This window comes from Schistocerca serialis, chromosome 8, assembly GCF_023864345.2.
Source record: "Schistocerca serialis cubense isolate TAMUIC-IGC-003099 chromosome 8, iqSchSeri2.2, whole genome shotgun sequence".
NCBI lineage: Eukaryota > Metazoa > Arthropoda > Insecta > Orthoptera > Acrididae > Schistocerca > Schistocerca serialis.
Window position 1 is genome coordinate 205442695 of NC_064645.1, and position 16060 is coordinate 205458754.

Sequence of the window (16060 nt, forward strand, 5' to 3'; positions counted from 1 at the left end):
GTTATAAGTGAGACCCGTGACTGAAGACAGTCTTAGTCCAGTCAATGAAATTCCGGGCCCTGATGACCATGATGACATGTCTGGTGACTTCCTCCACCTGCCTTGCTGTGTTGGGATACCTTTCTGACTGTCACCAACCATACGGCCCAACAACCAGGAGTGATGGTCTGGTATGCCACTTCTTTTCATAGCAAGATCCCTTTGGTTGTCATCCATGACACCCTTCTGGCACAATGGTACATTGACAATATTCTACACCTGTTTTGTTACCCTTCATTGCAAGCCACCCTGATCTTCCATTTCAGCAAGAAATGCCGACCCGCATGCCACCATAGTTTGTAATGCTTGTCTTCATGCTTGCCAAACCCTACTTTGGATTGCAAAGTCACCATATCTCTTCCATATTGAGAATGCTCAACGTATACATCTACATCTACACTCTGCAAACCACTGTGAGGTGTGTGGCAGAGGCTATGTTCCACTGCACCTGTTATTATGGTTTCTTCCCGTTCCATTCATGTTTGGATTGTTGGAAGAATGATTGTTTGAATGCCTCTGTGCATGCAGTAATTTTTCTATCTTGTCATCATGATCCCTAAATGAATGATACATAGGGGATTGTAGTATATTCCTAGAGTTATCATTTAAAGCTGGTTCTTGAAACTTTGTTAATAACTTTTTCAGGATAGTTTATGTCTTATCTTCAAGAGTCTGCCAGTGCAGTTTCTTCAGCATCTCGGTAGCCCATGGGTCAAACAGACCTGTGACCAGTAGCACTGTACTTTTCCCTGTTTGTTCAATATCCCCTGTTGGTTGTTTTTGGTATGGTTCCCATACAGTTGAAAAATATTCTAGAATGGCTCACATGAATGATTTGTGAGCTATCTCTTTTGTAGTCTGATAGCAGTTCCCTAGTATTCTACCAATAAACCAAAGTCTCCCCCATACTTTACCCACAGCTGAGCGTATGTGCTCATTCCATTTCATGTCCCTACAAAGTGTTACACGCAGGTATTTGTAAGAGTTGGCCAATTCCATTTGTAACTTATTGCTGTTATAGTCATAGGATACTAGGTTTTTTCTGTACAGTAACAGGAATCAAAGGCACAGGAACTTATTGCGATGCAGATGGATGTAGTGCCACTCACTCACCTACTGTTGTGTATGATGTTAGCTGGTGTGTGGACTAAACTACAGTAACAGGAATCAAAGGCACAGGAACTTATTGCGGTGCAGATGGATGTAGTGCCACTCACTCACCTACTGTTGTGTATGATGTTAGCTGGTGTGTGGACTAAACTGAAGACAATGTGTGAGAAAGACTGTGCAGTGAACACTCACCTACTTCAACAAAAGTTTTTCTCTCTCCAGGTGATGACTCAGTGAGTATAGTTATGTCAAAAATAGAAGAAATCAGCACTAAATTGAAGCAATGGGGTAAACCAATTTCAGAGAAAATGATAAGAACCAAGGTGTTGATATCATTGCCAGAGAGAAATAAACATTTCCTTTCAGCATGGGAGTCTGTCCCCTTTCAGAAGGAAACACTTAATGAACTAACTTCAAGACTGTTCATTGAGGAAGAGAGAAACAATCAGTCCAGTTAGCTAGCATGATTAGGAGACAAAAAATTACCTGTTACACTAATGGTAAAGAGGGCCATTTTGCAAAGGGCTGTAAAAAATAAAGCAATGAGAGAAACAAGAAGCAGCAGGAAGTGAAACTGCAGTCCAAGGAAGGCAAAAAGGCTCAGGATGCAAATGCCTTTAGGTGTGTTAGTCAAGGAGTCGATCTAGAAGATTTTTGGTTCACACTGTCAAATGACATTTGTACCTGGTGGCCAAAACTGAAACTAATGTTTTTTCCAGTGTGAAATGGTTCTGCATTAACACATTAGTGCTGTTGTTGTTGTGGTCTTCAGTCCTGAGACTGGTTTGATGCAGCTCTCCATGCTATTCTATCCTGTGCAAGCTTCTTCATCTCCCAGTACCTACTGCAACCTACATCCTTCTGAATCTGCTTGGTGTATTCGTCTCTTGGTCTCCCTCTACGATTTTTACTCTCCACGCTGCTCTCCAATACTAAATTGGTGATCCCTTAATGCCTCAGAACATGTCCTACCAACCGATCCCTTGTTCTAGTCAAGTTGTGCCACAAACTTCTCTTCTCCCCAATCCTATTCAACACCTTCTCATTATTTATGTGATCTACCCATCTAATCTTCAGCATTCTTCTGTAGCACCACATTTCGAAAGCTTCTATTCTCTTCTTGTCCAAACTGTTTATCGTCCATGTTTCACTTCCATACATGGCTACACTCCATACAAATACTTTGAGAAATGACTTCCTGTCACTTAAATCTATACTCGATGTTAACAAATTTCTCTTCTTCAGAAACGCTTTCCTTGCCATTGCCAGTCTACATTTTATATCCTCTCTACTTCGACCATCATCAGTTATTTTGCTCGGAAATAGCAAAACTCATTTACTACTTTAAGTGTCTCATTTCCTAATCTAATACCCTCAACATCACCCGACTTAATTCGACTACATTCCATTATCCTCGTTTTGCTTTTGTTGATGTTCATCTTATATCCTCCTTTCAAGACACTATCCATTCCGTTAAACTGCTCTTCCAAGTCCTTTGCTGTCTCTGACAGAATTACAATGTCATCGGCGAACCTCAAAGTTTTTATTTCTTCTCCATGGATTTTAATACCTACTCCAAATTTTTCTTTTGTTTCCTTCACTGCTTGCTCGATATACAGATTGAATAACATCGGGCAGAGGCTACAACCCTGTCTCACACCCTTCCCAACCACTGCTTCCCTTTCGTGCCCCTCAACTCTTATAACTGCCATCTGCTTTCTGTACAAATTGTAAATAGCCTTTCGCTCCCTATATTTTACCCCTGCCACCTTCAGAATTCGAAAGAGAGTATTCCAGTCAACATTGTCAAAAGCTTTCTCTAAGTCTACAAATGCTAGAAACGTAGGTTTGCCTTTCCTTAATCTAGCTTCTATAGTAAGCCGTAGGGTCAGGATTGCCTCACATGTTCCAATATTTCTACGGAAACCAAACTGATCTTCCCCAAGGTCGGCTTCTACTAGTTTTTCCATTCGTCTGTAAAGAATTCGCGTTGGTATTTTGCAGCCGTGACTTATTAAACTGATAGTTCGGTAATATTCACATCTGTCAACACCTGCTTTCTTTGGGATTCGAATTATTATATTCTTCTTGAAGTTTGAGGGTATTTCGCCTGTCTCATACATCTTGCTCACCGATGGTAGAGCTTTGTCAGGACTGACTCTCCCAAGGCAATCAGTAGTTCTAATGGAATGTTGTCTACTCCCAGGGCCTTGTCTTGCTCTGTCAAACTCTTCACGCAGTATCATATCTCCCATTTCATCTTCATCTACATCCTCTTCCATTTCCATAATATTGTCCTCAAGTACATCACCCTTGTATAGACCCTCTATATACTCCTTCCACCTTTCTATTTTCCCTTCTTTGCTTAGAACTGGGTTTCCATCTGAGCTCTTGATATTCATACAAGTGGTTCTCTTTTCTTCAAAGGTCTCTTTAATTTTCCTGTAGGCAGTATCTATCTTACTCCTAGTGAGATAAGCCTCTACATCCTTACATTTATCCTCTAGGCATCCCTGCTTAGCCATTTTGCACTTCCTGTCGATCTCATTTTTGAGACGTTTGTATTCCTTTTTGCCTGCTTCATTTACTGCATTTTTATATTTTCTCCTTTCATCAATTAAATTCAATATTTCTTCTGTTACCCAAGGATTTCTACTAGTCCTCTTCTTTTTACCTACTTGATCATCGGCTGCCTTCACTACTTCATCCCTCAAAGCTATCCATTCTTCTTCTACTGTATTTCTTTCCCCCATTCCTGCCATTTGTTCCCTTACGCTCTCCCTGAAACTCTCTACAACCTCTGGTTCTTTCAGTTTATCCAGGTCCCATCTCCTTAAATTCCCACCTTTGTGCAGTTTCTTCAGTTTCAATCTACAGTTCAGAATCTGCCCCTGGAAATGCTTTACAATTTAAAACCTGGTTCGTAAATCTCTGTCTTACCATTATATAATCTATCTGATACCTTCTAGTATCTCCAGGATTCTTCCATGTATACAACCTTCTTTTATGATTCTTGAACCAAGTGTTAGCTATGATTAAGTTATGCTCTGTGCACAATTCTACCAGGCAGCTTCCTCTTTCATTTCTCTCCCCCAATCCATATTCACCCACTATGTTTCCTTCTCTCCCTTTTCCTACTCTCTAATTCCAGTCACACATGACTATTAAATTTTCATCTCCCTTCACTATCTGAATAATTTATTTTATTTCATCATACATTTCTTCAATTTCTTCGTCATCTGCAGAGCTAGTTGGCATATAAACTTATAGTAGGCGTGGGCTTCGTGTCTATCTTGGCCACAATAATGCGTTCACTATGCTGTTTGTAGTACCTTGTCCAGGCTCCTATTTTTTTATTCATTATTAAACCTACTCCTGCATTACCCCTATTTGACTTTGTATTTATAACCCTGTATTCGCCTGACCAAAAGTCTTGTTCCTCCTGCCACCAAACGTCACTAATTCCCACTATATCTAATTTTAACCTATCCATTTTCCTTTTTAAATTTTCTAACCTACCTGCCCGATTAAGGGATCTGACATTTCACGCTCTGTAGAACGCCAGTTTTCTTTCTCCTGATAACAACGTCCTCTTGACTAGTCCCCGCCCAGAGATCTGAAAGGGGGACTATTTTACCTCCGGAATATTTTACCCAAGAGGACGCCATCATCATTTAATCATACAGTAAAACTGCATGCCCTCGGGAAAAATTACGGCTGTAGTTTCCCCTTGCTTTCAGCCATTCGCAGCACCACAACAGCAAGGCTGTTTTGGTTAGTGTTACAGGGACAGATCAGTCAATCATCCAGACTGTTGCCCCTGCAACTACTGAAAAGGCTGCTGCCCCTCTTCAGGAACCACATGTTTGTCTGGCCTGTCAACAGATACCTTCGGTTGTGGCTGCACCTACGGTACGGCTATCTGTATCGCTGAGGCACGCAAGCCTCCCCACCAACTGCAAGGTCCATGGTTCATGGGGATACATTACTGTATCTACCAATTTTTGCCACCATACACTAATTACAGCCCATACTGAACCTCTGTGAGTAGCTGCTAGCCAGCCAGTATTCATTCTGCTTTACAAAAAAGAAGATGAACAAGGGAGAAACTATTGACCCCTCATCCTCCTCACTTATAGTGTTTCTAAAATAATATATAATCAACACACAGAAAAGAATGTTGTATTGATAAATAAATCATAAAACCTTTGGATGTGTTTTGGTATTTATAGCAGCTGAAGACTGAATGGAAAGGCAAAGAAATAAACTAAAGAGTTAAAATGTTGCGGAGCCCTTTTGTTAACCTAAGAAGTCTTAAAAGCTGAGATATGACTGAAAAAGAGTATTTACTCTCAGTTGTATGTGTTACGAGTTTTGTCTAATTTTGTGAGACATGGTTTCTAATATGAAGGCTGTTAAAAAACTGATGATTACTCAGCACCAAGAACCAAGGAAGCCCTTTGCTGGATTTAAAGCCTCACACAGTGACCTAGTTGTTGATGACATTGGAAAATATGAGACAGAATCATGGACACATATTGTTGAAGACTCTAAGACATAGAAAGTTCTACATGGTGAAGTACAGGGTTATTACAAATGACTGAAGCGATTTCACAGCTCTAAATAACTTTATTATTTGAGATATTTTCACAATGCTTTGCACACACATACAAAAACTCAAAAAGTTTTTTTAGGCATTCACAAATGTTCGATATGTGCCCCTTTAGTGATTCGGTAGACATCAAGCCGATAATCAAGTTCCTCCCACACTCGGCGCAGCATGTCCCCATCAATGAGTTCGAAAGCATCGTTGATGCGAGCTCGCAGTTCTGGCACGTTTCTTGGTAGAGGAGGTTTAAACACTGAATCTTTCACATAACCCCACAGGAAGAAATCGCATGGGGTTAAGTCGGGAGAGCGTGGAGGCCATGACATGAATTGCTGATCATAATCTCCACCACGACCAATCCATCGGTTTTCCAATCTCCTGTTTAAGAAATGCCGAACATCATGATGGAAGTGCGGTGGAGCACCATCCTGTTGAAAGATGAAGTCGGCGCTGTCGGTCTCCAGTTGTGGCATGAGCCAATTTTCCAGCATGTCCAGATACACGTGTCCTGTAACGTTTTTTTTGCAGAAGAAAAAGGGGCCGTAAACTTTAAACCGTGAGATTGCACAAAACATGTTAACTTTTGGTGAATTCCGAATTTGCTGCACGAATGCATGAGGATTCTCTACCGCCCAGATTTGCACATTGTGTCTGTTCACTTCACCATTAAGAAAAAATGTTGCTTCATCACTGAAAACAAGTTTCGCACTGAACGCATCCTCTTCCATGAGCTGTTGCAACCGCGCCGAAAATTCAAAGCGTTTGACTTTGTCATTGGGTGTCAGGGCTTGTAGCAATTGTTAACGGTAATTCTTCTGCTTTAGCCTTTTCCGTAAGATTTTCCAAACCGTCGGCTGTGGTAATTTTATCTCCCTGCTTGCTTTATTCGTCGACTTCCGCGGGCTACGTGTGAAACTTGCCCGCACGCGTTCAACTGTTTCTTCGCTCACTGCAGGCCGACCCGTTGATTTCCCCTTACAGAGGCATCCAGAAGCTTTAAACTGTGCATACCATCGCCGAATGGAGTTAGCAGTTGGTGGATCTTTGTTGAACTTCGTCCTGAAGTGTCGTTGCACTGTTATGACTGACTGATGTGAGTGCATTTCAAGCACGACATACGCTTTCTCGGTTCCTGTCGCCATTTTGTCTCACTGCGCTCTCAAGTGCTCTGGTGGCAGAAACCTGAAGTGCGGCTTCAGCCGAACAAAACTTGAGTGTTTCTACATATCTGTAGTGTGTCGTGACCGTATGTCAATGAATGGAGCTGCAGTGAATTTATGAAATCGCTTCAATCATTTGTAATAGCCCTGTAATTCAACAGTGGGTGTCAAATCATTGATGACCGTTATTTTGAGTGTTGATCAAGAAATTCATACTAACCATGTACACATGACTTCTTATGTAATTCATGTTTGGAAGATGAAATAATATTCTGTGATTCCAAGAATCTGTCTAGTCTTAGAGCAACATAATGTTGAATGATACACATAATATTGCAATTGGTGTGTCATTGGTTTTCCCTCTTTCTGTAGAGCAACAGAAATTCCCCTGCTCTCCTCACTAACTAGGGTACAGTCCGTCTTCAAGTAAGGCATGTATGATTTTGAAAATGGGCTTATGTACGTGGAACACTAATCAAGTAGATCAGTGAAGATTGTGTCAGGGCCTGGAGAATTATTTTTTATTTCTTTTTCTTATAACATTTCAGTGTCATCCCCAGTTGTGGGAGGTGAGAATAGGTAGTTGAAGGGAATGTAATTGATAATAAGAGTGACTGCAGAGTTCTTAAGAGTCTTGATGGAGGTTTTTTTTTTTTTTTTTTTTTTTTACTGTTCTTGAAAAAAGATCTATAAATTCATTGTCACTCTCGTAACTTTCCGCTTTCACATACAGTGTGATTTTTGAATCAGTAAATTTCCTTTTCTTCCCTAATTTGGTCATTTGTGGTATCTCACACTGCATTCCACTTCATGAGAATAGTTGCTGATCACACAAACATTATGAGCCCCATTTTGCGGATTTATCACTTTTATGTAGAAGTATTAGTACTTTCCTTAGTATGACATAAATTTAAACTGTGCAGTTTGCTAATTTTATGTGATGAGTTCGTCTCTAATTTTATTTGTAAACCACGTGTTTTCCTGTTTTTGACTAATGATTTCTGTTCTTTAAATAGGGTGAACGTGTAATAAAACCAACAAATTTCAGGGATGGATTCCTGACTGGAAATGGAGGAAAAAGGTCCTATGAATATGTGTCCAGAAATGCATCATTGCCACAGTAGATGCACTGATGAATGACAGTTCCCATGATCATGTGCTGCATGTTCCTTGTGTGTTGCAGGCTGTGTTATTGACACAGTGTACTGTAAGCAGCAGAATGGTCTGATATGCATGTTGGGAACAAGCCAGTAGGTGTTTGTGTTTAGCCAAGCAGATGGAAATGGTTGAGAGGTAGCACAGCTATACTAGAACAAATACTCTCCCGGACACCAAACACATCACATGATGTTTCAAGCCCTTTTTGGGTGTTTGTGTGAACATGGGTTCTTTCAGGCAGATGAACATGCTGTTAGATGGTGGATTTTGCATACACCAGATCTGGAGCAGCTTGTACTTGGGTTCATCTCAATATCTTTTAGAACCTGGTCCTCCTAATGAGGTGTATGCACTGTTTCCATTTACTTGGCCATACATGAACACCATCTTGGTTTGTTCTTGACTTGAATACCAGACCATTCTGGTGTGTACAGTACGCTGCATCAACCACACAGCATGCAACACGCAAGGAACATGTAGCATGTAGTCAGACGGACTGTCATTTGTCACTGCCATCTCTTGTGCTTTGATGTTTCTCCAGACATACGTTCATAGGGCCTTTCTTTCCTCCAATTCCAGTCAGGAGTCCATCCGTTCAGTTTCACGGTTTTATTAATGTTCACCCTGTAGAAAGTATCCAGTGAAGGGGTTTTCAGATACCTGCATAGTCTGAACAAACCCCTTTTGTTTGCTGTGAAAGTCAGTAGTACTTATTCCACCCTAGTATTATGATATTTCTCCAGTTCAGTTACTGAGCAGCCAGTTTGTCTGGCCATCATGTACAGGACCTGATTTTGATCCCCATTGGAGTTTGAGAGTTTTCCTTGTTAGAGAATAAGTATGCAGTCGACTCAGTAGACAACAAGTGAGAAGCTATTTGAAGGAAAAGTAGTGCTTCTTATTTTAAAAAATCTGATTCGTACTGCCAGGAGAGTGATGGGATGATAACCTGATTACTGTACTACTCACTGATTCCATCTAGGAGAGAAAGAATTAGTAGTCACTTGTCACTGTGCAGTTCCTTGGAGATGATCCGTCATCAAGAAGTGAATAGACAGTTATTTTGATATTTATAAGGAGTGTCCAGACTAATTGCTGCGTGTTAGTTTTTATTTCTTTCAGCTTTACTATAGATTTGTTTCAACTAAATTGCCATATACTGTCTAAATGGACTGACATATGTATAACATCATTGACAGCTGTATTTTGACTGTTGTTCTATAGTTCCTTAATTAAGATAGTAATTAATTTGTTATGACAGTAATTTTACAGTTTTGTAAGTACAGTGTCATCTGTATATGATTCCACCTAGTCCTGTGTTATCCATTTACCTTAATTCTTTGAGTAAGCCCAGTTTTAATATGATTGATAAACACACATTTTACTCATTTGGTTTAGATTTTTATTATTTCCACTACTCTTGGAGTGATGTTGAAGTGTTTCATGTAGGAAGATATTGGTGCACTGAGAAACAAGAAGTTAAAATATCATGACATTGTACTATGGGGGATGGATGTTGTTTCTAAAAAAACATAATAGGGAAGCATACTATCATTTGAGGATTTGGGAGCTGAGAAGCAAGTTAAAGTGTGCAAACAGCAAAACAATATTGTTTAGCAGGTGTTACTGAGCAAGTTGGTACAGTGGTAAGACGATGGACTCACATTCAGGAGGATGGTGGTTCAAATCCCCCTCAAGTCATACAGCTGAGGTTTCCCTTGAGTTACCCAATCACTTAAGGTGAATGGTGGGATGGTTCCTTCAAATGCTCATGGCTAGTTTCCTTCCTCATCCTTCCTGAATGTGAACTTGTGTTATGTCTCTAATGAACTTATTACTGAACCTGATCTTCCTTCATTGTTTCCTTTGTTTCTCCCTTCCTTTTTTGCTTTATTTGGCAGACAGTCTTTTTCAAAGTGATCGGTTCTTATATTTCTCAGTGACATGTATTTAGTGAATGGACTAAACCTGTTGTAGTGCGGTTGTAGTGTGTTATACAGTAGAAGGTTCATCAACACACATCCTATTTAGATGAACAGATTGAGAGCATGCTGAGCACCCAATGAATTTTGTATGTCAAACCTTTAACCACCTACCTTAGAAAACAACTGTGCAAGACATCACTACTATGTTCATCCATATAATGGTATAATGATTCCAACGATTGCACTGTCAAAACTATCCTTAAGGGGAGCATAGCAAGAAGTCTTTGCTTACCGTATACTCTTCCATCCTCTTTCCTTACTTTTCTATTTCTTTGAGTTCCCTCCTACAATTGGGATTAAAATTAGTGCAGGAAAACGTAGTTACAAAAAGGAGAACAAGACTTATCTTCTGAGTAATTTTTATGATTCATACATGTGGTATTTTAACTGTGGTAGCTGACTGATGTACATAATGATTTTCCATACAGTACATTTATAAAGGATTGCTTGATACAACAAAATATAAACAGGCAATACATTTACAGTAAAGAAGGATCTTGCAAAGGTAAAAATGACCCAATAAAAAAATTTGTTGATAAATATATTGGAAAAGATAAATTATCCATTTATGTTGTTTGGATAGGCAAATATAGAGACAGTTGCAATAGTACATAAAATTTTGTTGAATTCCCAAGTGACATTCAAACTGTGATAAACAGAGAAGCCAAGGCATAACTGTCCAAGTAATGATTAGTAATAATCTAGTGTTGTATCTTCAAGCCAGTTTATACAGGCTTTTTGTGTTGAAGGCTACAATTATTTTTGCTTACATTTTATTTTGTTGGAGTAGTTTCCCTGAAATTTAGTTGCAAATCATTTGTCATTGCTAAATTATGAACACTAGGTGTGTACTACAGGTAATTTCAATGCAACTTGCTTTTGTTTTATCCTGTGCAGTTACCAATGGATCAGGCAGTAATGACAAACCCATGGGTCAAAGAATTGCAGGGACATCCTGGTACCATGGGAATACCCCTTGAATGGCAGCCAATGGACTCTGATGAGGATGTGAGTATTTAGTTAGTACTCTCATCCTTCTCTAAAGTGAGACAAGGTACTAGGAAAGTGAGGCAATGTGCTAGGGACCTTACGCAAGTGAAGGTTAATCTGTTTGTATCCCCAATTAAATAAAAAAAAAGAACCTTCCATGTCCAACAAAAGGGAGAGAGAATCCTAAACTGAGTATTTTGAGATGAGGAACTAAAGCCTATTGTGCAAGAATACAGTCAGCAGTAAGTGGTCTTATGATTAGTGTTGCTGACTCTTAATGAACATGCCCCAGGTTCAATTCCCAGCTGTATCAGGAATTTTCTCTGATGAGGATTGTGTGTGTGTGTGTGTGTGTGTGTGTGTGTGTGTGTGTGTGTGTGTTTTTTGTACTCATCATCATCGATACACAGTTTGCTGAAGTGGCACCAAAACGACTTGCACCAGGCAGCCAAACTACCCAAAAGGGAACTCCCAGCCAAATATACCATACTCACATGCAAGAACACAGGCTGCTATGAATCTCTGAATAAGCTCTGCTTTCTCTAATGAGATATTTGTAGGGTTACGTATTTTTTACACATAATCCAACACTATCTCCTTAAACTCTACTGTAATGTAAGACCAATTTTTTGTAATGGGCCATGGCCACCACTCTGTCACTTAAACAATCCAGTTTCTCATATGTTTCTATCTAGAGTGGCAAACTTTCTTTCACTTAGGAATATATGTTCATTCAGCTTTTGGGGTTCTAAATCCTGCTGGGCCATATATTAAATGTGTTCCTGCAGGATTTTGTACCAAGTAATGATCCATCATCAGCAACCAGCCATGAAATGCAAATACTGGTAAACACCACCTTGCCAACATTGCAGACAGTTGTGCACAGTTTTCCAAGGTAGTGTCGACAATGTCAGTGTTGCAGACATTGTTTTTTTAAACACAGTCTGTATGAGCAATTTACAAACATATGCATCACACTCAACTGTGATTCATTTACTATTATTATTATTATCATTATTTATTTGCTTATTTTCTTGAAGACCATACAGCCAGTATTCAAGATCTTACACCATCATTCATATTCATTTGTGACCATTAGTTTCTTATTTCAAAATACGTGGTTTAGAAACGTCCTTTTTCCATATAATTTGATTCTAAAGATTTGAGACTCCCTGTATACACTTGCAGAGGTATGTGAAAATGGGGTTATAAACTGTTTCCTAGGTTACATGTTTAAAAAGGTAGAAATTGTGAAGATGCACTCAGTGATTTTAAAAATTCCTTTCTTGAATTATTTATTTCCTCTATGTAAAAATTAAAAATGGAAATTGTCCAGTGAGAGCTTCATCAATAGTTTAATGGAATCAAACCTTACCTCTGTAGTAAAGATACACTAAAATTAACTTCTGTAACAGATTAAAAGTTTTGAACTTAAAAAGAATACTTAAGCATTCAGATAGTTTAGTATTTTATCCCAAAGGCAATGATCTTGGCTTAAGCCATGATCTAACATACCAACCCACAGGCCATGGTTAAGCCATTCTGCCTTATCCTTTCTCCTAAGAAGTCTCTGTGGAATTTGAGAAAGCAGAAGAAAGATACTGCAGATCAAAGCTTTGATATAATTTGTGGAAGCAGAAGGTTGTCACCAGCCTGGGTAACTGTGGATGTTAAAAGTGGTTGCTTCCAGGTGATGGGGAGCCAGGCTGCTCTCCGTTCAAATCTGTATGATGAAGGCCCATGTCCTGGCCATTCTGTATGTGGTTTTCAGGCAGTTTTCCACATCCTGATACCTATGTCCTGCTTTAGACACACGTTACACAAGTTTTTCAAAAACTTTGTCACACTTTCAAATTGAATTTACTCAAGACACAGACAGATAAGGTACATGTTTCTACACCGATTCTGTTCTGTGGTGTGAATAGGAATCAAACAACCTCAGATGTTTAGTCTCCTTAAATCCACAATCATCATAAGTAGCAGTATCAGAGTAATGTCAACAAAAGGCAAAGTTGTTGTTTTAATTGCTTCTCTGGTGCACAGTTTTATCCTGTAAAGGTTGTTCATTATATTTATATACCATTTTAATAATTATTGTGATAGTTATCTATTTTTAGAAAAAATTATGTTGACAGCTGAGATTGCAACTGACATTTTATATACTCTTATTTTTATTGGCGCAATTACAAGAACTTTTCCCAATGTTACTGACAATCTACATCATTTCACTACCTGTTTTATGAATGCACCTATTCTTTTAAACTCAGATCTTCTTGCCGTTTCAGGAAATAAAATAATTATATGTTTTATTCCTTTGAATACATTGCCAATAAAGGATTTATTCATTTAATATTTGTTACATCTTTTCATGCCACTTTTTATTGCACCGTAGCTACTTGAAAAGTACTTCCTTTTCTTCAATATTTGAATAAGATTCCTATTAATGTTAACAGATGTAGTTATATAAAAAATGGAGCATTTTTAGGCACATAATCTATTTGTGTTTTGCCTTTATGAATAAGGTTTATGTAACTTCAAATCCTTACAAGTGTCACTGAAGACACTGTAAACAGTGTTTGTGGTTATGTATGACATTTGATGCACACACAGCAGTGAGGAGGAGGAGGGGATGTTCACTCAGTGTAGTTTAGTTATATGTTTCAACTTTGTTAGGATAATGTTTGTGGACTGGCAAGACAGCCAATCCACAGTGACGGGTAGCCGAAAGGCACACGTTTAAGCTCACGCAGGATGGTGTGAGGTCTGGAACAGGTCAGGGATATGAGACCAGCAAAAATAGTACGTATATGTTGGAATACTTAACTTTAATCCATAATCGGTGAACGCCGGTCTGACGGCACATGCATCACAAGATAAATAGCAATTGATAATGGCGCCTTGCTAGGTCGTAGCAAATGACGTAGCTGAAGGCTATGCTAACTATCGTCTCGGCAAATGAGAGTGTATTTTGTCAGTGAACCATACCTAGCAAAGTCAGCTGTACAACTGGGGCGAGTGCTAGGAAGTCTCTCTAGACCTGCCGTGTAGCGGCGCTCAGTCTGCAATCACTGACAGTGGCGACACGCGGGTCCGATGTATACTATACCACCTAGCAAGTGTGGTGTCTGGCGGTGACACCACAGATAACATAGAATGTCATCACATCATGAGCAAATGGTTTCACTGTAATCCACATATGTGCAGCTGGGGGGAGGGGGGGACATTGTTTTATATTTTGTCTAGTTGAGGACTTGGAAATTGTATTCTGACTTTCAACTTTTTTCCTTTCTTTTAGTGTACAGAGATGATACTAAAGTGATTGAAATCAATCACATTGCTTAATGTTCTTGCGGCCCTACCGATAGCAGAAAAAGAACATTTACGTTAAGTTGATTATTGTATTGCTTTATTTTAACATTATTGTTAGAGTACAACTTACTTTGCATTAAAATATTTTTGATATTTACAATGTAAAGTGCTTAATCATCATGCTTCTATAGTAACAGTAAAATATTAACCAAAATTTTTGTTACTTAAAAGTGTGTGAAATCTCTAAAATTTTAGGAAGCATGATGAAAACGTTGTTTGTCTCTTATTAAATTTATAGTTAAATTATCACTAGGGCTAACTGTTTTCTGTTATCGAACTGTTTGTCAAAGATTTTTGATTGAAGATTGAAAGAAAATGCTAAAACAATAATAGAACAAATTTAAAAATTAGTGGCTGATATTGTTAACATATTTCTGCAGCAGAAAATAATTGTTACAGCTGTGTGCAGATAGGCAACAAATGATCAGAATGATTTGAAACAGAAAGAGGTGTCCTACAAGGAAGTGCCGTATCACCACTCCTGGTTGTAGTAGTAATGGATAAGATCATAAAATCTATCAAGAAAATAGACAGTGAACCAAGTGTCCTGGTTTTTGTTGATAATTTGATAGTATGGGGAGAGACAGAAGTGAAGAACAGAAGAAATTTAATGATTGGAACAACACATTAAAAAATTTCAGTCACAAAATAAGTAAAACAAAGAGAGTGGAAATGACCATCAACAGGCAAGGAACAACCTCAAATATATTTCTAGAAGGAGTACCTAGGAAGCATGATCTCGAAAGACACCTCTATTAAGCAGGAAATACTCAGAAGAGCACAGAAAGCACCCAGTTTTTACAATCAAATCATAAATCTTCTTTGTGATGATAAAACATGATGAAAAGCAAAAGCAACCATGTGCCACACCTATTTCGCATGAATGCTAACATACGGTTTAGAAACATGTACCCTACTAAACGAAGACTTCGGCAGAATTCAGGCAACAGAAATGAGATTCATTAGAACTGTGAACCAACCAACTAGAAAGGACACAATCAGGTTTGAGGTTAATCGAAAAGTATCTGATATTGAGCTGACTGTTACCAGTGTCATAAAGAAATGTAGACTTCAGTGGTATGGTCATATAATGAGAATGAACAGCAGAAGATCTGCCAAAAGGTATTTCAACCTGAATGTCATAGGAAGAAGACCTCGGGGAAGACTAAGAAAATGCCACATAGAGACGGTAAGATCAGATGTGGAGGAGATGGGACACAAATGGGAAGTTGTCCTGAAACAGAAGATGTATGAAGACAGAAGGAGATGGTGAGTGCTTGTACACCACACCCAGGAAACTGGAGTTGGAAAATGATGGTGATGAAAATAAGAGAACACTGGAGAGTTTAATAAGTTCACACCCTTTTGAGAAAAAGTTGACCTCTGTGTGTAATGAACTGGATTTTCACAGCACGCATTAGTTTATTATGAAACTGTGGATGCTGAATATAAAAATAATCAAACAGACAATATATACCATGAATTTCATAACTGTGTTGACTTTTATACCTTTGTCACCAAGCTGAGCAAATTTATTGTTATTGATGGATCAATGAGACACAAAAACACACTACAAGAGAACTTAAGACATTGTTTCAAACAAGATATCACTCATTCATCTATTCATTAGTGCTTAACGT

General features: G+C 38.7%; 1 protein-coding gene across 1 annotated transcript in view; it reads left to right on the top strand.

Annotated features, from left to right (window-relative positions):
* Nucleotides 1–16060, top strand: part of LOC126416252 (ankyrin repeat and IBR domain-containing protein 1-like) — a 567140-nt gene that overhangs the window by 405224 nt on the left and 145856 nt on the right. The window contains exon 15 of the mRNA XM_050083876.1: nt 10959–11069. Within this exon, the coding sequence (XP_049939833.1) occupies nt 10959–11069 (111 nt within the window). The remainder of the gene's footprint in view (nt 1–10958; nt 11070–16060) is intronic.